Source organism: Ornithorhynchus anatinus, chromosome 4 (assembly GCF_004115215.2).
Source record: "Ornithorhynchus anatinus isolate Pmale09 chromosome 4, mOrnAna1.pri.v4, whole genome shotgun sequence".
In the NCBI taxonomy this organism is placed as follows: domain Eukaryota; kingdom Metazoa; phylum Chordata; class Mammalia; order Monotremata; family Ornithorhynchidae; genus Ornithorhynchus; species Ornithorhynchus anatinus.
This window is the reverse complement of record NC_041731.1, coordinates 70,657,514-70,679,637: the sequence shown is the minus strand read 5'-3', so window position 1 is coordinate 70,679,637 and position 22,124 is coordinate 70,657,514. Positions and strand designations below refer to the sequence as shown.

General features: G+C 41.0%; 1 protein-coding gene across 6 annotated transcripts in view; it reads left to right on the top strand.

Annotated features, from left to right (window-relative positions):
- Positions 1–22,124, top strand: part of SYBU (syntabulin) — an 89,502-nt gene that overhangs the window by 44,156 nt on the left and 23,222 nt on the right. For all 6 annotated transcript variants that reach the window (XM_039911841.1, XM_029062980.2, XM_029062974.2 and 3 more), the window contains one exon: positions 3,054–3,251. In XM_039911841.1, coding sequence (XP_039767775.1) covers positions 3,054–3,251 — 198 coding nt within the window. The remainder of the gene's footprint in view (positions 1–3,053; positions 3,252–22,124) is intronic.

The following is a 22,124-nucleotide window of genomic DNA, read 5'->3' as shown; positions in this document are numbered from 1 at the left end:
TTCCCAGCCCACTACTGAGTGAATTAATGCTTCTCAAATCTTTGGCCCTGTGGATTTGTGTTATGTATTTATGTATGAGCATCATTGTTTAGATGATCCAATACTATTAAGTCTCCTGCCTCAAACTAGTATCAGTACAGTATATAATAATGTATATTAAATGTTTTCAACATGTAAAGAACTGTTACAAGTGTGGAAATAAAATGAGAATAAAAAGGGAATCAGCTCCTGTGGATTCACTTCGTATGTTTGCAGAACTGTTGAGCCCTACACATGGTAAACTTTAGTTCTAGTTTGTGCTTGAATGCTTTTTCCAGGAAGCATGGCATTCAAGTGAGCCATATTAGGAAAGCATAGACACTTAGACATAAAATAGGCCTGCAGAATCACAGTTGTTCGCCATCTTATACAGAATTCAAAGTGTTGGACTAGACTAAAATCCCAGACAGTATAGCTTGCTAAAAGTATCAGTGAAAAGCATAATAGGAGTGAGAACAATAACAGCATTCACTTTCAGGAAAAGAAGTTAAAATTCAGCAAACTGTTGACTTCTTTGTTTACTGATGTGTCTAAAGTTCATAAGATTGAAGTGAGTAGAAGCGACTCATTTTCATTTCCTGCCAAGTTCACTTTGTTCCCACAGTAGTAGTTTCACAATGTAGGATGCAGTTATTTGGGTTTAGTTAAGCCAGAGAGGCAGTAGCAATACTTCAGGAAGACATTTCAACAGCCATCTCAAAAAGTCACATAATTATAAATGCTTTCCAAGTGCTGTTTTTGTTTAAAGTAGGAATTTTTCAATCTAGTGTCCTGTGATTATCATTTTTGGTTTTAAAGAGAAGCTGACTCTTAAAATTATGAGGTCATATCCATCTTGTTCTGCTTTAGAGTTTATCTGTCTTGATCTACCCATTAAAGTTGATGCATTGCATTTATATCCCTTCAACTTCATGAAAATCCAATTTTTGCAAGGACATTTGGAGTTTAATTTTAGTATTTTGGATACTAGCGTCTTAGAATAAAAGAGAATAACCAAGAATAACAAACAATAATGTGAGTCATATGTATAGACATATATCAGTCATAAATTTTGGGTTCATTTTTTGCTTCTGAGAATATCTCCTTAGGCTTTGGACTTGGGAGACCAAAGGTTCTTTGTAGGCGATAGAGCTCAATCAAGAACGTTGGGTCCTTGAACTGTGGAAGTTTCGTACATTGATCTCTGACCCTCTCAGGGATGAGAAACAACATGGACTAGTGGAAAGAACATGGGTCTGGGAGTCAGAAGGACTAGAGTCTAATCCCAGCTCCACCACTTGTCTGCTCTGTGACATTGAGCAAGTCACTTCTTTCAGTTACACCATCTGTAAAATAGGGATAAAATACCTGTTCTTGCTCCCTATTATTCATTCATTTGAATTTATTGAGTGCTTACTGTGTGCAGAGGACTGCATTAAGCGCTTGTGAAAGTACAATACAACAATAAACAGTGACGTCCCCTGCCCACAAAACCATGGACTCCATGTGGGACAGGGACTGTATCCAATCTGCTTACATTTTATCAAAACCAGTGTTTAATACAGTACTTGGCCCATAGTAAGCACATAACGAATCCCACAATTGGTTATTATTATTATTACAAGGTTCTTCCCCAGAAGAGATCAATATGGATCTCAGAGAAATTTGAGTTCTCCCTCCTATTGAATTGCATTTTAAAAAGGCATGATGTTTCTTCTTCAATCTTTTTTTTTTTAATCTACAGCAAAAGTTAATTTGGAGTGTGGGGGTGAATTTGGATGGACCAACTTTCAGAGGCTGTAGCTATGAGAGGCAGACAGCCCTCACCCCCAACTGGCTGCAGTGAGCGAGGGTATGGCAAAGACCCAGCCAACATAGGAAGGGAGAAGGAAGGGGCCCCATCTTGTATTCACAGGAATTCAGGGCTGGGCCAAGGGGTATGGGGTGATTGGAGTGAGAGAACAGCCTGAATCATGCTCAGAACCCTGCCGGCCTAACTGTGCGGTCTTTGCTTTGGTGATCAAAATTACGGCCATGTGACGTGAAACAGGTCTACAACCTTAATTGGTTAGTGCTGGAGAGAAACAGCAAAGAGGGAGTAGGGGATATGAGGGAGAGGATACATCTTACTGCCATACTTCCTCTTCTGCCACCACTAGTCAAGTGGTAGTGGCCAAAATATCTGGCCCAGGATGGACAAGTTAAGTCAAAGCTGCAGCAGAGACTAGGAGCCCCCAAAGCCGAAAGCATCTGGAAAATAGGCATGTGCTCTATAAATTTGGGTGTCTCCCTCATCTCCATAGCCCTTGCCGGGCTAGATGGGCAGGTTGGAGCTAACAGGAGACCTTACTTTGCTCGAACTGGGGAAGAGCCCAGAAACCAGTAACGGGTGTTGGTTCCCGGGTTTGGGCTGGGAAGTCATGTCTTGCCAACGGAATTAATCAATAGTATTTATTGAGCACGTACTGCGTGCAGAGCAAATAGGAAGTTCCTGAGAGAGTACAATGTAAGAGTTGATAAACCTATTTCCTGCCCACAAAGAACTTACAGTGTAGAAAGGGAGACAGGTATTAGTATAAATGATTAAATTATGGATATGTACATAAGTGCTGTAGGGCAGAAAGTGCTCACTTTGAGGTCCCATTTGTCTCCAAGGTGGGATAGGCTAGAAAAGGCTGCCCAGAAGGCTGTGAGGGCCAAGTTAATGTGGCAACCTTATAGAGGAGATAATACCTTTGGTCTGAAAGTTGGATCCCCAGGTTCCCCAAAAGAAAATACAAAGCATTTTCTAATGGCAGTCAAGTGAAATTAATTTTAACCTGCCTAGGTACCGAAACTACTTTTCACTGTTTTATTGAATTTTGTGAGCATGAACGCGAGAGCATTCTAATTTGGCTCAGTGAGTGTGTACTTGTCTTCTCCCCATTTTTGCAAGGTATTTCTAACTGGTCTATTTGTGTGATCGCCTGAGTCTCATGGTCTTCCATCTTAACTTCCTTGTGTATCATCTATGATTCATTTCTGTCTTCCTGTAGATGACACTGGCTGTCCCAGTAGCCAATCAGTGTCTCCTGTGAAGACTCCCTCTGAAGCTGGGACTAGTCCAATTGGCTTTTGCCCTGGGAGTGATGAAGATTTTACCAGAAAGAACATTAATATTGGAGCAGTGGTGGAAGGCAATTCCCAGCCAGCTCGACATAAGAAGGATCAAAAGACGACTCTTGTCAAGCCAGGTACATGCATTTACCTCTTTGTCATTTCTTCTTCCATCAGAGCAGAGAGCCATATTTATATTAACATTGTAAAGTTCAGTGGATGCTATTATCATGTTATCCCTATTCCTAATCTCATAACTACTCAATTTTTAGACAAAGATGCAAAAAATGAGTTTTTTAAAATTTCCTTTCTTTCTTTGGATTTCCAGAATTGATAGGATTTTAAGCTTACTGCAATATAGGTAAGAAGGAAGAAGGTTATTTTCCCATTATCTGTTGAGAAAGAAATGTACCAGAAGAAATTCTTGCAGAAAATCAACTCTAGCAATAAAAAAGACACATTTGACTGACAGTATCATTAAGTCTAGACACCATGATTGTAGTGGGGTATCTCAGTGCGCTGTGTCAAATGACTGTATAGCATGAAATGACAGGGTATCTTAGGTGCCCATCTCTAGAGAGTGCCTGTTACATAGATAAAAATAATACTTCCTTAAAGTTATGAGATCAGAGGCAGTAAGTTACGTTCAGAAAAGCTGTCAACAAGATGAAGTACTTCGCAAAAAATGTATCAACTGTAACACTACTTAAAAGCTCTCTATAAACTGTAAACAAATTATGTTTATTGTTTAGAAATAGCAGTATATCTGTCTTTAAAGGATTTTCATGCCTAAACTTGAGACTCAGAGACTGAGACAAATCATTTTAGAGGTTCCAAACACTCCAAGAGGAAGCTTTAAGTTCCCAGGACTGCAGTGTCAAGATGATGCAGGTCTCAGCTTGTGCCCAATCAGTGCAGGCAATCAACCATATTTATTGAGCATACACTGTGTGCAAAGCACTGTACTAAGTGCTTGGAGAGTACAGTGTAAAGAAGCAGCATGGCTTAGTGGAAAGAGCACGGGCTCTGGAGTCAGAGGACAAGGGTTCTAGGACAAGGGTTCTAGTCCCGGCTCTGCCACTTGTCTGTTGTGTGACCTCGAGCAAGTCACTTAACTTCTCTCTGCCTCAGTTACCTCATCTGTTAAATGGGGATGAAGACTGTGAACCTCACCTGGGACAACCTGATTACTCTGTATCCATCCCAGCGCTTAGAACAGTGCTTGACACATAGTAAGTGCTTAACAAATACCACAATTTTATTATTATTTTGGTAGACATGTTCCCTGCCCATAAAGAGCTTACAGTTTACAGCAAGCTGCACACCTGGGGAGATGTGGGGAAAATATTTCAGGTTTGGTATGATCTATATAGTATCTTAGCTTTAATGGGAGAGAAGCAGACAAGTTTCAATAATAATAATAATAATTGGTGTTGATACTTGTTAAGCACTATGTGCCAAGCACAGTTCTAAGTGCTGGGGTAGATATAAGGTAATCAGGTTGTCCCATGTGGGGCTCACAGTCCTAATCTCCATTTTACAGATGGAGACACAGAGAACCGAGTCAAAGGGAAATTAAGTGATTTGCCCGAACAAAGTCACATAGCTGAAAAGTGGCAGAATCAGGGTTAGAACCCATGACCTCTGACTCCCCAGCCTGTGCTCTTTCCACTAGGCCATGCTGCTTCTGCAGCTGCAGTAGAAAGGATTGTTGCCTGGAGTTGGTTAATAACCTTGATTTTAGTAAGGTAGAAAGACAGCAGTTGCATAGTGAGTTCAAGAGCCCAGAAAGTAGTGGAGTTAACAACAATGGAAGGAAAATAGAAAAAAGCATAACTACCTTTTTTATTGTCGCACATTTGCTAGTGGCAGAGAGCGCTACTGGACAAGTCTCCAGAAGCCAACTCCCATCACCTACAGAGGGAGAAATATGTCTGGAAGTCATTGCAGGCTGTGGATTCGATCTGTAGATTGACTTACTGCCAGTCTGTTATGGAGAGAAACAGATCTGGCTGCCAGGAGTGGAGTGAAAAGTGCTGATGGAGAGCAGAATTGAAGAAATTTCCTAGCAAGATAGCTAAAATAGTTTTAGAAGGGGTTTTGTATCTTTAAATACCTGTGTTCTCTTGATGACACCCTTTTGTCTATGCTTCTCATATGCATCAATGTGACACAGTTGAAGAATTCAGAAGTGTGTAACTAAAACTTTACCAATCTCACACCACTCTCTCACACATTCATCTTTATCTGAAATTTCTTATGTCTCATTTAATTGGACCAAGGGACACCAAAATCTAAATGTAGAAACATTTCCCCCCCCCTTTTTTTTAAGAAAAGAAATGCTTTATAGACTAGGGTTTTGGAAAAATCAGATTTATAATACTGTCTAATCTTTTACTTTAACCATTTAAGAGAAGTTAGCTTTCTGCCTATGAAAAATACCAAACATTCTCCACCCAATTTTTTCCAAGAGAAAAACATGATGTTATCTTAACATCATATCTTCTTAAAGAATATTAAACTATAGAACACAAGTTTGATGTTGACTTATTCCACTCTCTGCTATGACTTTAAAAGCAGGATACTTCATCCTTGACCTGCAAATTTCCCTGTGATTTGGAGTTGAGATCCTGAGTTGAGAGTTCCAGGTATTTGGAGGGCAAGGTAGTCTTTTTGAAGTTTCTCTAGACAGTAAATTTTTGAAAGTCAGCAGTGAACTGCAGCTCTTTCAGGAAGATCTCCTTGTGTACCACATTTGAAATTGTGAAAAATCTAACAAGGCCTGATTCCACAAGAAGGAAACCAGGAGGCTTGGGATACAGAATGACACAACCAGATGCAGTAAGGGCTCTTCCAACAATTAGTTTTCATGCTGTTCAGTTTGTATAAAGGGGAGGTTTCAGATTAAAACAGGATTAGTTTAAGGTAGTTTCTATTGGCAGGGGTTGAGTGCTACCTCTAGTTCTTAGCACAGTACTCTGGCACAGCATGGCCAAAAAGAAGCAGTGTGGCCTAGTGGAAGGACCACAGGTTTGAGAGTCAGCAAACCTAGGCTTTAACCCCATCTCTGCCTCCTGCCTGCTGTGAGACCGTGAGCAACTCACTTAACTTCTCATATCTCAGTTTTCTCCTCCGTAAAATGGGAATTCAACACCTATTCTCCCTCCGTCTTAGACTGTGACTGTGGGTCAGTCTGTAGCTGACCTGATTATCTCATATCTACCTCAGTGCTTAGTACTGTATTTACTTGCCATGTAGTGAGCATTTTACAAGCACCACAGTTAGTTATTCTATTAAGAGTTTAATAAACATAACTCTAAATATAAATATTGGAAAGGCCAGTGCTGTCCTGAAATACACAGGTAGAATAGGTGAACTTAAGGAGAGGAGATAATTGTGTAGATGTAGAAGAATAATGTTCTAAAAAATGATTTGAGATTAATGAGCGTGTGTACTCTCAATCATTTATTGAGCGCCTACACTGTGCACAGCATTATACTAGGTGCATGGGAGAATGCAATAGAATTAGTAGTCATGATCATTGCCATCAAGGAGCTTACAATCTATCTGGGAAGACAGATACTGAAATAAATTATAGATTGGGGGAGCAGTGTAGTAAAAAAGCATGTATATGGGTGCTTTGGGGGAAAGAGGTGTGATTAACCAAATGCTGAAGTGGCTGTTGAGTGGGGAGATATGGTGGGGGCAAGATTAATCAGGGAAGGAAGTGTTGGGTGGAGCACCTATCTTAATTTGGTACCCTAAGTGTTCTGGACATGTGTGATAATTAGCATTTGATTATTTTTTATAGGATAAATAAATAGGACATGGATTTGGGTGGGAGGGTCACCTGCTCTATGCTGATTTCTAGCTTTTGAATCTTTTCTACAAAATAAAGCTTAAACATCAAAATAACACCTAAGTACTTATTTTTTTTATTAAAGCCAATAAATGAATTACAAAGAGATCATAATTCTGCTACAGTTGAAGTCATCAATTTCGTCCATTTGTGCAATGAATTGTTCATTTATACCCAGCTGTCAAAGAACAGTGCTTCCCACATAGTAAGCACTTAACAAATACCATCATTATTATTATTAAAGTCAACGTGACAGATCTCATATAACGTCAGTTATGTTCCTAAAGAGCCTCATTTTACTTAAAACTCACGTTGTATTGCCATACTTGGATGTCACACACATACGTGATAACATTTCTTCTGATGTGATGTCACATTATGTTGATAGAAGTGCACTGTGGGAAGAACTTTGTCTAATTCCAAGTAGTGTTCTATCCAAGGTGTATAATAAAAACACTTGTTAGGACAGAACCAACTCCTCTAGAATTCTGGAAAATTTGGTCAATTTTAAGTGCATCATTGTTGTTTTCCTGGGGAATTTCCATTCTCTCAACTCAGAAAAGTCTAGAATTGGGAGAAAGGGTGTTGACTACCAGAGTGGGAGTGGCATGAAATTCCAAAATTGAAGTTTTCCTGGGCTGTTTGCCACTGCACAAAGTAAAATCACACTGTGCAATGCTACTTTGGGGCTGGAGAAAGGGAGGAGGGAAACAAAAGAAGTTCCTTGACCTTCTGCTGTGTGCTTGCCTGAATAAACTTGAGCTAGGGGAAAACTCTCAGTATTTTTGGTGAGAGCTAGTCTACTATGGAAATTCCCTGTGTTTTTGAAAAGAATATGTGAAATAATAAACTAAAATAAGCCACAGGTTTTAGCATGTGAATTAAATTAAAATGTATGGCATATGTAGAGTGAAAACCAACTCTGAGCTGCTGTCTCAGCTGTGCACGTTGTTCTCAGTGACTGCAGGTTCAAAAGGTTCAACCACCTAATCCACTAATCCTACCTCATTAGTATAAAAGTGGTGGAAATGAAGTGGCAAAAGACCAAAAGAGGGCTATGTAAATAAAGGTGTGCTGACTTAACAAATCTAGTGTAATGTTAAAGCCCTCATTGAGCCTGCAGCTTTGTCATACTCAAGAGAGTATGATCAGTTATCTTACAAGAAAAGGAAAAAAAAACCCTGTGATCCGGGCTTTCTGCTTTGTTGACTCAAGAACAAAATGGATCATCCCATCTGAACACTTGGAAAAAATGCAATAAAATGTCATGAAAAATCTAACATGCAATTAGATTCACCTGTTCCTCTTCAATAAGAAATACATCTTACATCAAACTCTCACATAAACTGGTTAGTCTGTAATTTTTTTTGATCTCATTTATTCAATAGAATTTATTGAGCGTTTACTATGTGCAGATCACTGTACTAAGCGCTTGGAATGTACAAATCGGTAACAGAGAGAGTCCCTGCCCTTTGACAGGTTTACAGTCTAATCAACTTGCTTTGCCTATATAATTTAGGTATATAGTTTTACAATATATTTTGTCTTTGAATAGTAAGTGTACACAATTCTCAGCCACAACCAAAATTTCTGTGAATCTAAGTTCCCAGAAAAGTCCTGGACCTGGCCAGCATAGCAATAGTGCAGCATGAGGAAAGGTTTCTTTTCAATCTGCAGAGGTAGTTCTCTTTCTGCCTGCATCATTCAAACCCGAATTTAGCCAGCAGGCAGAGGCTCAAAAGCATGCGTAAGCAAACATTAAATGCTCAGCAAAATCCTGTTAATTTTAGAATGTAGGTTCGCCTTGCACTTTTGGCTCTTTCCTGGATCTCTTCTCTCCTGATGGGATTGTGATGGTCAGACAAATCACTAGTTTTTATTAACATAGTCTCCCTTACCATCACCCTCTTCCTCCCGCACCGTCTCCTGCCTGGAACTCCCTCTGTCTTCTTAGCCAACAGACGACTACTCTCCCCATCTTCAAAGCCAAATTAAAAACCACCTCCAGGAAGCCTTCCCTGACTGACTTCTCATTTTTCCACCCTATTTGCCCTCCATTCTGTATCACGTATGCTTGAAGATCTGTACTCCTTAAGCATTTAGCGCACACATTCTTTGACTCCACTTCCCCCCATCTAACTTATTTTAAATTCTGATTCCACTCTAGATTGTAAACTAGATTGAGAACAGGGAAGCAGTGTAGTCTAGTGAAAGGAGAACGGGCCTGGGAGTCAGAGGACCTGGATTCTAATCTTGGCTCTGCCACTTGCCTGCTGTATGACCTTGGACAAGTCACCTACTGCTCTATGCCTCAGTTACTGCATCAGTAAAATGGGTTGCCTCATCTGTAAAATCGGGGTTAAATCCCTCTACTTCCTACTTGTGGCTGTGAGCCCCATGTGGGACAAGGACTGTTTCCAACTTGATTACCTTGTATCTACTCCATCACTTAGAAGAATCCCTGAGTAGTAGTAATCACTTAGATGCCATAATTATTATGCCTCCTCTCTCAACTGACTCCAGTCCATACATCACTCTGCTACCAGGATCGTTTTTCTCCAAAACTGTTCAGTCCATGTTTCCCCACTCATCTAGAAGCTCCAGTGGTTGTCCATCCACCTTCACATTCAACAGAGACACCTTACCATTGGCTTTAAAGCAATCACCTTGCCCCCTCCTACCTCACCTTGCTACTCTTCTGCTACAACCCAGCCAGCACACTTCTCTCTTGTAATGCCAATCTACTCACTGTACCTCAGTCTCATCTGTCTCACTGCTGACCTCGCCTTCATCCTGCCTCTGGCCTGGAATGCCCTTCCTCTTCATATCCAACAGATGATCACTCTCCCCAACCTTCAAAACCTTACTAAAAGCACAGCTCCTCCAAGAGGCCTTCTCTGACTAAGCCCTCATTTCCTCTTCTCCTACTTCATTCTGTATCACCCTTGAAATTGGTAAATACCACTGAATGCCTGATTAACAAGGAATATAAAGAACTATATTCTCTCTAGCCAACTGTATTTCAGTCATAGGAAGGTTGTGTCCCAACTGAAGGCAGGTAAGAACACTAAGCATAGGCTCAGGCACTCTGTGGTGTTAAGTTTGGTGCTGGAGAGCCCGGGCAATTCTCTCAGAACATAAGGAATGTTATTCAAAGAATCACTGCGGTTTCCAATAATGAATGCATACAAGCATTGAAAGAGACAACATGCCCTCCTATATGCCTAACTTTCATTCAGTCATATTTATTGAGCTCTTACTGTGTGCGGAGCACTGTACTAACTTGCAACCTAGGAGAAACTCAGCAGTGAAGGTGGTGTTGCCCAGGGCAATGTTGTGATTAGAGTGTTTTATCTTTATTTCAGTGTCAAGTTGGATAGAGAAACTTATAGGGGAGTTGGTAAGGCATTGTTTGGAAACATAATTACAAAATGTGGAAGAAAAGATAAGGAAGCACTTATGAAGACAGATGAAAGACAAGCAGTTTATTTGGGCTCATTCTAATTAAAACACTCTGTAAGAGTTAAAAAGGGTGCATATTTAGATCGAGAGCTAGTTTTGGGCAAGGAGGTTGTTGTTTATTGTTGTACTCTCCCAAGCACTTAGTACAGCACTTTGCAGGCAGTAAGCACTCAATAAATACAATTGAAATTAATGAACTTAGAAACTTAAATATTAATATCCACTTTCGAATGTCAGTATTAATGTTTGTTTTTACATTCTTTTACTTTAACTCTGAGAAAGTACTTAGAGTGAGCCCAAATAAGGTTTTTGGGAATGTCACCAGATATCAATAAGATATCAGCCTTTTCAATGACTAACCGTACTTACAACAGTAACTGAATTCACTGGTGTTACAAGAAGACTCCTTACATAATACTCATGGACCTTCAGCATTCTTAGCATTTTCCCTTAATAATTCGTTTACACTATGGTGTCATATGTTGTGTGTGCATGTGTGCACGCGCACAAGCATCATCAGAATGGATGAGTGTTATAATGTGAGTTTGCCTTTCCAAGGGCCTTGGCAAGAATTCAACCCTACCAGATGGCTCAGTTCTACCGTGCACCTTTTGGGTAGCACGCTACTAAGGAATTAAGGAGTGCTCTTCCCACAATACGTATCTGTTTGGGTACAGTGCAGAGATGTTTCAGAAGACGTGTCAGGGAGAATCAGAAGCAGTGTTTCCTAGTGGCCTAGGTATCCCTTAACTTGGGTTTTAATCTCAACTTCACCATTTATCCACTGCATGATCTTGAGCAAGTCACTCTTTCTGCCTCAGTTTTATCATTTAGAAAATGGGGACTCAATATCTCTTCTCCCTCCCCCTTTAGACCAAGTGCCCAATATGGAACAGGGACTAGGTCTGATTTGATTATCTTTTATTTACTCCTGTGGCCCGTACAGTGCTTGGCACTTAGTAGGTATTTAATATATAATATGGGTGCAGCTTCCTTCTTGCTTCCCCATTTCTGCTTTTGCACCATCCCACCTCCCTCAGTGATTTGATTGTAGCATCAGTCAAGTTGTGAGCTTGAGGGTATTTATGAACCACACAGACCCTCCTCATTGTAGGGGAATTGACTATTCTCATCACCTGTTACACAGAGAAATGTTCCTTCATGTTTGTTTTGAAGGATGATTCCAAGTGAATCATGTCAGTCTCTTGACCCTTCATTAGGTGAGCAACAGAAGGTGTGGAGTGTAACCCCAGCAGGTGCCTAGAATGGTAAAATATTGTCACCTTAAAGACAAGGAATTGAGTAGGGGAGGAAGGGGCCTGGAGGCGAAGAAATGCTTTTTAGAATTTCTAAATTGTTTCCAGCAGAGAATCAATCATTCAGTTGTGTTTATTGAGCACTTACAGAGTACTGTACTAAGTGCTTGGGAGAGTACAGTATAACAGAATTGATAGACATGCTCCCTGCCCACAGTGAGCTTACAATCTAGAGTACTTGCTTCCCCTTCTCTTCCCCCCTGGCCATGTGTTTCTATCTGTAACAGTTCTAACCCTTAGTCCTGGGCCTGTGCATTTAGATGAACACCAGTTCTGCATTTTCTCTCTCTCTACCCTTTACGATTTTAGAAACTTCAGTCACGTCCCTTTTCAAACTTAATCTTTCCAAACTCAATAGTTCTGATCATTCAGGCTGTCCTTGAATAAGAAGCTCTTCTTTCTCCTTAATAGTCTGGAGAAACTTGGGTAACTGTAAACTCGCTGTGGGCAAGGAATGTGTCTGTTGATTGTTGTATTGTACTCTCCTAAGTGCTTAGCACAGTGTTCTGCAAACAATAACAATAAGCACTCAAATACGATTGACTGGGAAGCAGCAAAGGATCTGGAAAGGAACCCAGCTGTGGAAAATTAGTCCCCACCACCAGTTCCCACTCCAGCCCTCCTGTCTTCCCTTCTTCTCCCATCACCTCTGAGGCTCTCCAGTATCAGTCTTTTTGCCTTCTCCTGCTGTCTCCATAGCTCCCTCCCCGCCCCCTTACCAATCCTTCTCCCTTATCATTTAAAGAGTCCTCTGGCTAGTGTGAAATTAAAGCAGAAACACACACATGCCTTTTCAACAGACTGCCCAACTGGCAACCTAACAGAACCTGGGGAAAACCAGTTGACACTTGTAAGTTACTGATTTCTTTTTTTCTGTACAGCAGCGTCTTTGCTGTTGCACTATCGATTCATATGTGGTGCAGCTGTGTGCATTCTCGTGTCTCCTGTGTGGGCATCTGTGCTGTTGCTCCTCACCTCCTCCAAGAGGCCTTCCCAGACTGAGCCCCCCTTTTCCTCTGTTCCTTCTACCCTCTCCATCGCCCCTACTCCCTCCCTCTACCCCTTTCCCCTGTCCCACAGCACTTGTGTATATTTGTACATATTTATTATTCTATTGATTTTATTAATGTGTATATATCTATAATACTTATCCATTTTGATGCTACTGATGCCTGTATACTTGTTTTGTTGTCCATCTCCCCCTTCTAGACCATGAGCCTACTGTTGGGTAGGGATTGCTCTATCTGTTGCTGATTTGTACTTTCCAAGTGTGTAGTACAGTGCTGTGCACACAGTAAGCATTCAATAAATACGATTGAATGAACGAATGAATAACTTCTCCGAAGGCAAGGGCCACGCCACTTTTAATGACTACAGAGCAGAGAACAGTACCCTATACCCTACCCAAATGGGTAATTAATGAATCAGATTTTCCCATTGCCTAAATTATGCTCTAATTTTAAATTGTGAATCTGCTCCAGACAGATTAAGGTGCTGCATAAGCTCAGGGCAGTAATACCTTGTTTAATTTTGCAGTTCTCTGGTTGAGTTCTTGGAAAAGGGACTGTACTGTGCAGACACCGGCTGTAAATTATTGAGGCCATGGGAAATCAGAGGACTAAGTCCTTGAAGTTTCTGGCTTTTCCACTCTGAAAATATTTTTACTTTTGACAAGTATTTAAGAACAGAACTAAAATAAAATATTTTTACAGTAATTTTTATAAGTAGACCCACATGGTTTGACCCAAAATTGAAAATAGCATGAAAATAATAAATGTAATTATTTAAGCCTTGAACAGGAACTTCTGTGATAGCTCCTCACTGCTCAGGGGTCCCTGGGTCATGTGTTGGGGTAGCTACAATACCTGGAATGAAATGGCTCATTCTGGCATTATTTTAAAATAGATGTCAGAGATTGCATTGAGCAAAGGATTCCCCCTGTTTTTTAAAAAGTGTCAAAGGTGGGAATACAAATCCTTGTTGTAAAATCATGTTGCACTGGATTTTACTAATAAGAAAATATCTGCCCTCCATGAATTCATTTTTAAAACTAATGAAATTGTACACCAGTGTACTGAGTTAATGAAACTTTCCAAAGAATATAATTTGCTAAAAGGCAGTGTCTTAAGCCCTGAGAGACTCTGGGTTATCAGAAATTATTTAGCGGTGATAAAGAAAAACCTAATATTGACAGCCTGAAGATATATAATTTTAACACATCATATTTACTAGCAAAATTGCCCCACTATTTTGCAGGTAATTTTTGTAACAATGAGATTGAAAGGGCTATTATGGTAGATCATGAAAAGAATTAAGACCTGAAATAAGAGGAACAGGAGAAAATTCATCCCCCCTCCCAGCCCCACAATACTTATGTACCTATCTGTAATTTATTCATATTAACGTCTGTCTCCCCCTCTAGACTGTAAGCTTGTTGTGGGCAAGGAATGTTCCTCTTCATTGTTATATTGTACTCTTCTTAGCACTTAATACAGTGCTCTGCACACAGTAAGCGCTCAATAAATGCAATTGAGGGAACGAATGAATTGAAGGGAAAAAGAGGAAAGGAAGGACTAGATGGAAGAAAAAGATTAGAAGGGACTTAAGTTTCTTCCACTATACTCTAAGCTTCTTGGAGGCAGGGAATGTATCTCCCAACTCTGTTTTATTGTAGTCTTCCAAGCGCTCATTACAGTAGTGCACATACATACACTCAATAAATACTATTGATTGCTATCTCCACTGCACTCACCCAGGCGCCACATATAGTAAGCATTTAATAAATTCTTTGTGTCTGTGTTGCTCTGTTCTCCCTGTCCTGCCCTTCTCCCCCTGCATGCTTAGCTATTGGCTATCACTGCTTACAATTATATGGTTCCAAAAATAATCTTTTATTTCCTCCTCAAAAATCAGGATGGGGCAGTTAAGTGAATAAATAGGAATTTTTCCTACCTTTTTTTTTATCAAAGGCAGATTAGGGAAGAGTACAAAAAGGACAGTGCAAGAGACACATTGGATCACTTAGAAGCAGGGTAAAGACAAAATATGTAGACCACGTGGCGGAATTCAGTTATTCCCAGCTCTCCAAGACCTTCTTGATCAGCTTCATTTTTCCTTATGTCTGGAAAGAAAATCTAGGTGGTAAATTTGTGGCACCATGCAAGGATTTATCATTCACTTTTAATAGACTGTACTGAGAAAATCATCCCTCTAAAACACATCACCCCCTCTAGAGTTCAAAGCATTGCTTTAATACAATCTTATGGTAAACTAACTCTCCAGGAGCAGTATTCTTTTCCATTTAACTCCTTGTTTGTAGAAATGTTTCCAAGATGGATGAAGAAATGAATAATGAAAATGAAGCTTTGGCACACTCAGTCATTGTCTCTACTCTGTCTTTACAGTGCCAAACTTCAGACTTGAACAAGGAATTGGTTCCACTCCAGGTTATTGTTGTTTGATGTTGGGTTCATAGGGTAGTAGGCACTAACCAGAACATATTAATGGGGTACTCTTTTGTCATGTTAAAGCTTGCAGTTCAATTTGAGAAGTAGTCAGAGGACCTGAGTTCTAATCCCAGCTTTGTCACGTGTCTTCATTCTTATTTATTGAGCACTTACTGTGTCCAAAACACTGTATTATGTAATTGGGAGAGTTCAGTATAACAGTAAACAGACACAGTCCCTGCCTACAATGAGCTTACAGTCTAGTTCCCCTCCACCCTCCTCCCCCTTAGCTGAGTGCCCTTTCCCTCTGCTCCTCCTGCCCCCCTTCCCCTCCCCTCAGCACTGTGCTCATTTGTATATATTATTTATTACCCTATTTATTTTGTTAATGAGTTGTACATCCCCTTGATTCTATTTATCATGATAATGTTGTCTTGTTTTTATTTCATTCTGTTTTGCTCTGCCATCTGTCTCCCCCGATTAGACTGTGAGCCCATCATTGGGCAGGGATTGTCTCCATCTGTTGCCGAATTGTACATTCCAATCGCTTAGTACAGTGCTCTGCACATAGTAAGTGCTCAGTAAGTATTATTGAATGAATGAATAGTGGGGGAGACAGGCATTAATATAAGTAAATAAATTACAGATATGTACTTAAGTGCTGTGGGGCTGGGAGATGAATGCAGGGAGCACATCAGGGTGACGCAGAAGGGAGAGGGAGACGAGGAAGGAGGCAGAGGTGGGGAGTTGGGAGAAGTGAGGCTGGTGGCCCCTACCCACATTACCTATTGGAATGAGCCACCCAATTTGCAGGCGATGTCTGAATCCCCATCCACTCTGTGCCCCACTGTCTGCCTTCAGACCAGGGAGACTCCACTGTGTGCCTGCAGAACACTGTAGTAGGCTTGTACTTCCCAAGTGCTTATTCATTCATTGCATTCAGTCATATTTACTGAGCCCTTGGAAGAGTACAGCTCAACAATAAACAGACACATTCCCTGCCCACAACGAGCTTACAGTCTAGAGTGGGAGACAGTTGTTAATATAAAGAAATAAATTACAGATGTGTACATAAGAGCTATGGGGCTTGGTGGGGGGGGATGAATAAAAGGAGCAAGTCAGGGTATGGTGGGGGAAGAGAAAAGGAGGGCTTAGTGTCTGCTGTGTGACCTTGGTTTAGTCACCTTAACTTCTCTGTGCCTGTTCCCTCACCTGTAAAATGGGGGTTAAATCCTACTCTCTCCTACTTAGACTCTGAGCCCCTTGTGGGATAAGGACTCTGTCCAACCTGATTAACTTGTATCTACCCCAGCACTTAGACAGTGCTTGGACTTAAGTGCTTAAGTACCATAACTCATTGCCAACAGGGACCGTGTTTCGTGTTTACTGACTCCATTGTACTGTACTCTCTCAAGTGCTTAGTACAGTGTTCTGCAAATGGGAAGTTCTCAATAAATGCCATTGATTGATCACTGTTATTATTAAGGCAGCACATGACATTCATATAATAATAATTACAGTATTTGTTAAGCACTTACTATGTGCCAAGCACTGTTCTAAATACTGGGGTAGATGCAAGATTACCAGGTTGTCCCACATGGGGCTCACAGTCTTAATCCCCAATTTACAGATGAAGTAACTGAGGCCCAGAGAAGTTAAGTTGCTTGCCCAAGGTCACACAGCAGACAATTGGCGAAGCAGGGATTAGAACCCACATCCTCTGACTCCCAAGCCTGTGCTCTTTTCATTAAGTCACTCTGATTTGGCTTCCTCAGGAAGGGATTGGTTTATTATGTTGGACATTGAGGGCAGTTGGGTGGCAGAGGGGCAGTTAGGAGTAAGACCGAGCTTCCTTCCCCAGCAGATAACGGTGAGGAATAGTTTTAGAAGAGTACTGCCCACCTGCAGAATTGTCCCAAGAAAGACACAATTCTTCTGCAGCCCTATGTTTTTCTTTCCCTTTTTCCCCACACTCTCCAGATAATGATCACTTCAAGGTCAGAGTTAGTTTGTGTCAGGATGCATTTTGTTTAACCACTCCATTCCATTGATTTTATCTAGAAAAGATCATCTCCAGCTTGCAACGGTTTACCCAGATAAATATTCAGCAGTGGATTATGAAGCGAATGTGAATCTGTCTGCCGCTGAGGAGTTTTTTTTTTCTGTTGCCCAACCATAAATTAGATCTCTGTCAGCCGTCACAGTGGACATGCTGTTGGCTACGTGACAGGCGAATGAGGGAGAGAGTGTGGATGGCTGTGCAGTCAATCACCACTAACGGAAAAGGCAAATGTTAAGATGTCCCTTACCTTCTCCCCGGCCTTCCATTTTCAATCTTAAACAAAAATCTTAAACAAAAAAGCTTAGGTAATAAGCTGCTGTGATTTTATTGGCTTCTGAAGAAGCAGCAGTATCTGTTGGAAGTAGCTACTTGGAAGTGATGTGTTCAGCTTAGAAGAGACTATTTTCAGCTTCAGCCACTCATATGAATGAAAGCTCAATTAGTAGCATTTTCAGATACCAAAGACGTGTAAGTGTATGAATATTCCACATCAATCATATTGAACGCTTACTGTGTGTAGAGCACTGTACGTAGTGCTTGGGAGAATGCGGTTTTACAGCCTAGACATGTTCCCTCCTCACAGCGAGCTTACTGCAGTCTAGAGTGAGACACAGACATTAATATAAATAAATTACAGATATATACGAAAGTGCTATAAGACGAGGGAGGGGTGATGAATAAAAGGAGCAAATCTAAGTGTAAGGGAAATTTACAAGAGAATAAGAGAAGAAATGAAGATATTAGCAGGGAAGACCTCTTGGAGATGTGTCTTCAGTAAGGCTTTCAAGGTGGGGCGAGTAATTGCCAGATCTGAAGAGGGAGGACATTTTAGGCCAGAGGCAGGACATGAGTGAGAGGTCGGCAGTGAGATAGAAGAGATCGAGGTACAGTGAGTAGGTTGGAATTAGAGGAGCCAAGTATGTGGGCTGGCTTGTAGTAAGACAGTAGTGAGGTAAGGTAGAAAGCAGTGTGGCTCAGTGGAAAGAGCACGGGCTTGGGAGTCAGAGGTCGTGGGTTCTAATCCCGGCTCTGCCACTGTGTGACTGTGGGCAAGTCACTTAGCTTCTCTGTGCCTCAGTTCCCTCATCTGTAAAATGGGGATTAAGACTGTGAACCTCATGTGGGGCAACCTGATTACCCTGTATCTACCCCAGCGCTTAGAACAGTGCTCTGCACATAGTAAGTGCTTAACAAGTACCAGCATTATTATTATTATTATTTAGAAAAGGGCAAGGTGATTGACTGCTTTAAAGCCAATGGCTAGAAGTTTCTTTAGATGTGGAGGTGGATGGGCAACCACTGGAGGCTCTAGAGGAGTGGGGAAACGGACTGAACAATTTTGTAGAAAACTGATCCTAGCAGCAGAGTGAAATATGGACTGGAATGGGGAGAGATGGGGGGGCAAGGAAGTCCACAGGTTGGTTTTAATACAGTAATAAGGCGGGAGAGGAAAAGTGCTTGGATTAATGTGATTGTATCTCCTTGGGTGGAGAGGAAATGGTGAATTTTAGTAATGTGAAGGCTGAACTGACAGGATTTAGTGACATTGAATATGTGGGTTGAATGAAAAAGGTGAGTTGCGGAAAATGCCAAGGTTCAGGCTTGTGAGTCAGGAAAGATGGTGGTGCTGTCTACAGTGATAGGAAAATCACCGGGAGGACACAGTTTAGGTGACAAGAGAAGGAGTTCTGTTTTAAACATGTTACGTTTGAGGTGTTGGTGGAACAACCAAGTAAAGATGACTTGAAAGCAGGAGAAAATGTGAGATGGCAAAGAGGGAGAGAGATCAATAAAAAACAGCCTGGTGTTTACTGTTTGCAGAGCACTGAACTGGTGCTAGGGAGAGTACAATACAGTAAGTGAACACAATCCCTACCTTCAAGGAGTTTACAAACTAGCAGGGGAGCTAACGAATACATTTATGCCTATCGTGTCAGGATTAGTTTTGGATTTATTTCTATTTTTACTCTCTATTATTACTTAGGAAGATTTCACGTAGGCTTTTTGGAGAAAGACAATTGCTAGACAAGCAAGTTCAGGAAGGTGAAATACTCCACCCACTTAGTCTGGAAAAGCTTCCTGCTTGAGAGGATATTTAAGGGGGGTTTAAAAATACCAAACACATCACACATTTTGCGTGTCACCCTTATACAAAGTCAATTCTAATCTTCCCCTTCCTGTTCCAGATTTCGTTTGCATGCAGTTGTGTTTGTACATCATCTGCTGCTGCAGGTGTACATTAAGGAATAGAGGAGCAGGTTGAAAAACTGAAAATATTTCATTTTTCTGGGCAAGATGAACAGATTCCTTTTCTTTACGGAATGGAAGAATATGTGTACAGTCACTTCTGCCAAAACACGTGTTTTGATTGTACTTTTTGGCCAGAAGGCTGTTGAGCTGAACTCAGTCAACTCACTCCGCCTTCTTTCTTATCCTCACTCCCCTCCACTAGCAGCCCAGCCTGAACACTTCACTTCCTCTCAATCAATCATTCGTATTTATTGAGCCCTTACCTTATGCAGTGCACTGTACTGAGTGCTTGGGAGAGTACAGTATAGCACAGTTGGTAGAAATGTTCCCTGCCTACAATTAGTTTATGGTCTAGAGGACTGTAATACCTCTAACATCAGCCCACTGCCTCATTCATTTTTGGGGGGTGGGCAGAGGGGGCAGGCACTGACGCTTTGCTCTTGCCATTCCTCCTTCCTGGAACTCCCTCCTATTTCACATCTGGTAGCCACTTCTCCCCACCTTCAAAGTCCTAATAAAATCATATCTCTTTCAAGAAGCCTTCACTGAACAATCTCTCTTACCCCATACTATTTTCTCTCCCTACACATCCCCCATGTACGAGTCAGTATTCCCTAAGCACACGGACACAGCACTTATGTCCATATCTTTGTACTCAGCTGATTCCCCTACCTGTAGTCTATTTTAACATCTGCCTTTCTTGCTCAATTGTAAGTTCCTCATTGACAGAGAACATTACTACCAACTCTCTTGTATTGTGCTCTTAGTACAGTGCTCTTCACAGAGTAAATGCTCAACAAACACCATTGATTGATTGATTGCCTGTGGAATTGGGGAACATTCTCCACCAGCATGCGCCTCTCTGGATAGAAAAATATGCCAAGTCTGTGCCTTGCTTCCCAGCTAACTGACTTCAGGTAGAGGGTCTCCTGAGTTTAAGGAACAGGAAAATCAGTGGGAATGGATCGTCAATAAATGGAATTCTCAGGTCCCCATATGTAAAAGTAACACCCAGCGAACCACCACTGGTAGCCTGATTTCAAGGTGGTATTTTACTGTTTCGTTTCGTTTTTCCTCTTACCTGTGCATATTATTTGGACACCATTACCAAAAGATAGGAAGATAAACTGCTTTCAAAAACATCAATTGGTACCTGGAAAAGTGTTCATCTTTGAGACACTTGATTTCTTCCATTGTAGTTTTATCATAAAATGTACAGTGACTATTGTTAAATCCATTCTGTGTTTTTAGGTGAAATGTTGCTGGTCCTTGAGAGCAGCTGTGGCCCGTTTCTGGGTTCGGTTCACTTTAACTCTCATTGGGGTTGCTATGGTGCTGGACAGATTTTCTTCCTTGACCTGTGAATGCGAGGCATTATTAAAGCTCCGTCTCTATGGGTACGCTGCTAAGAAACTATACTCCACTGAGAGATGGAAATACACATACTATATCCTTGCAAAAGGAAAAACCATCAGCCTTCAGTCCTAGTCCTGTGACAATCTCTGAGACTTTTAAGCAAGCAATGACATTGACATACCAAGCTGGTGTACATTTATCTTCATGTGCCAAGAATCACAGGATCAGATTCATACCTGATAGGTTCTTCTCTTAACGTAACACATCAGCTTTCACTCTACCTTTTTGTGCAGTTCAGAATGGCATAATATCCTTGACCCCATATTTAACTTTTAGAAAGCAGTACGGTTATTTTTTAATCACTTGACAATACATTTTGCCTACCACCACATCTGAAAGGTAAATAAAAGTTTTGATATTTGAAACCTAGTACTGTCTAAAATTACACATTTTGTGACTGTTAAAGGCTGTCATCCCCTAAACTTAGCAATTTCTGGCCCCCCATGTCTGCATTCCCCTCCAGGCTGTGATGCTGTGTGAAAACAGATATGGCTGATGTTAACTAACTTTGTGCATATCAATCAATTTACACTGGGGAATAGAGCCCCTAGAGCAATGAGACCTTTGCTGTGCCAGCTGAGACATCTTGTGCACCCGGGAAAGTAAACAGAAACCATATACAGGATTGGGGAAGAATTAATTATGAGTTGAATTCTCTCTGATGATCTGGGCACATTTCATTTTGGTTTCCTCCCCAACTTGCAGATGGAGAAGCCCCAGAGCTTTATGTTTTGCTTGAAGGTCAGGTTAGCAAGATTGAGACCCGCTGGGGATTTCGTAGCAGGTTATATATTTTACCTTATGGCCTGAATATAACCTATTTCGCTTCCCACTTCTACTAGGGTTGTTTATGTGAAGAGTTAGTAAGAGACTCGGTTGCTAATGCTGTAGAACACAAAAATGAGTCATCGTAAAGTGGTTTTATAGTCTGCTAGGAAAATGTTAATGCTCAAAACATAAAAGGTCATTATTGAAAATGAAAGGAAATAGCAGAGTGACCCTACTCTGTGTAGAAAATGGTGCCAGGCCCTGGGGGCAACAAATGCAGCAGTGCCGCAGGGGGTGATCTTTATAGATACACCATGTGGAAGGAAGAGGATGTGTTACTCAGATAAACGACGTTCGCACTCATACAAAAAAAAATTGGTGGCATCTTTGAATCGGGAGCAATTGGAATATTGTTGTACCTGTTTTCCCTG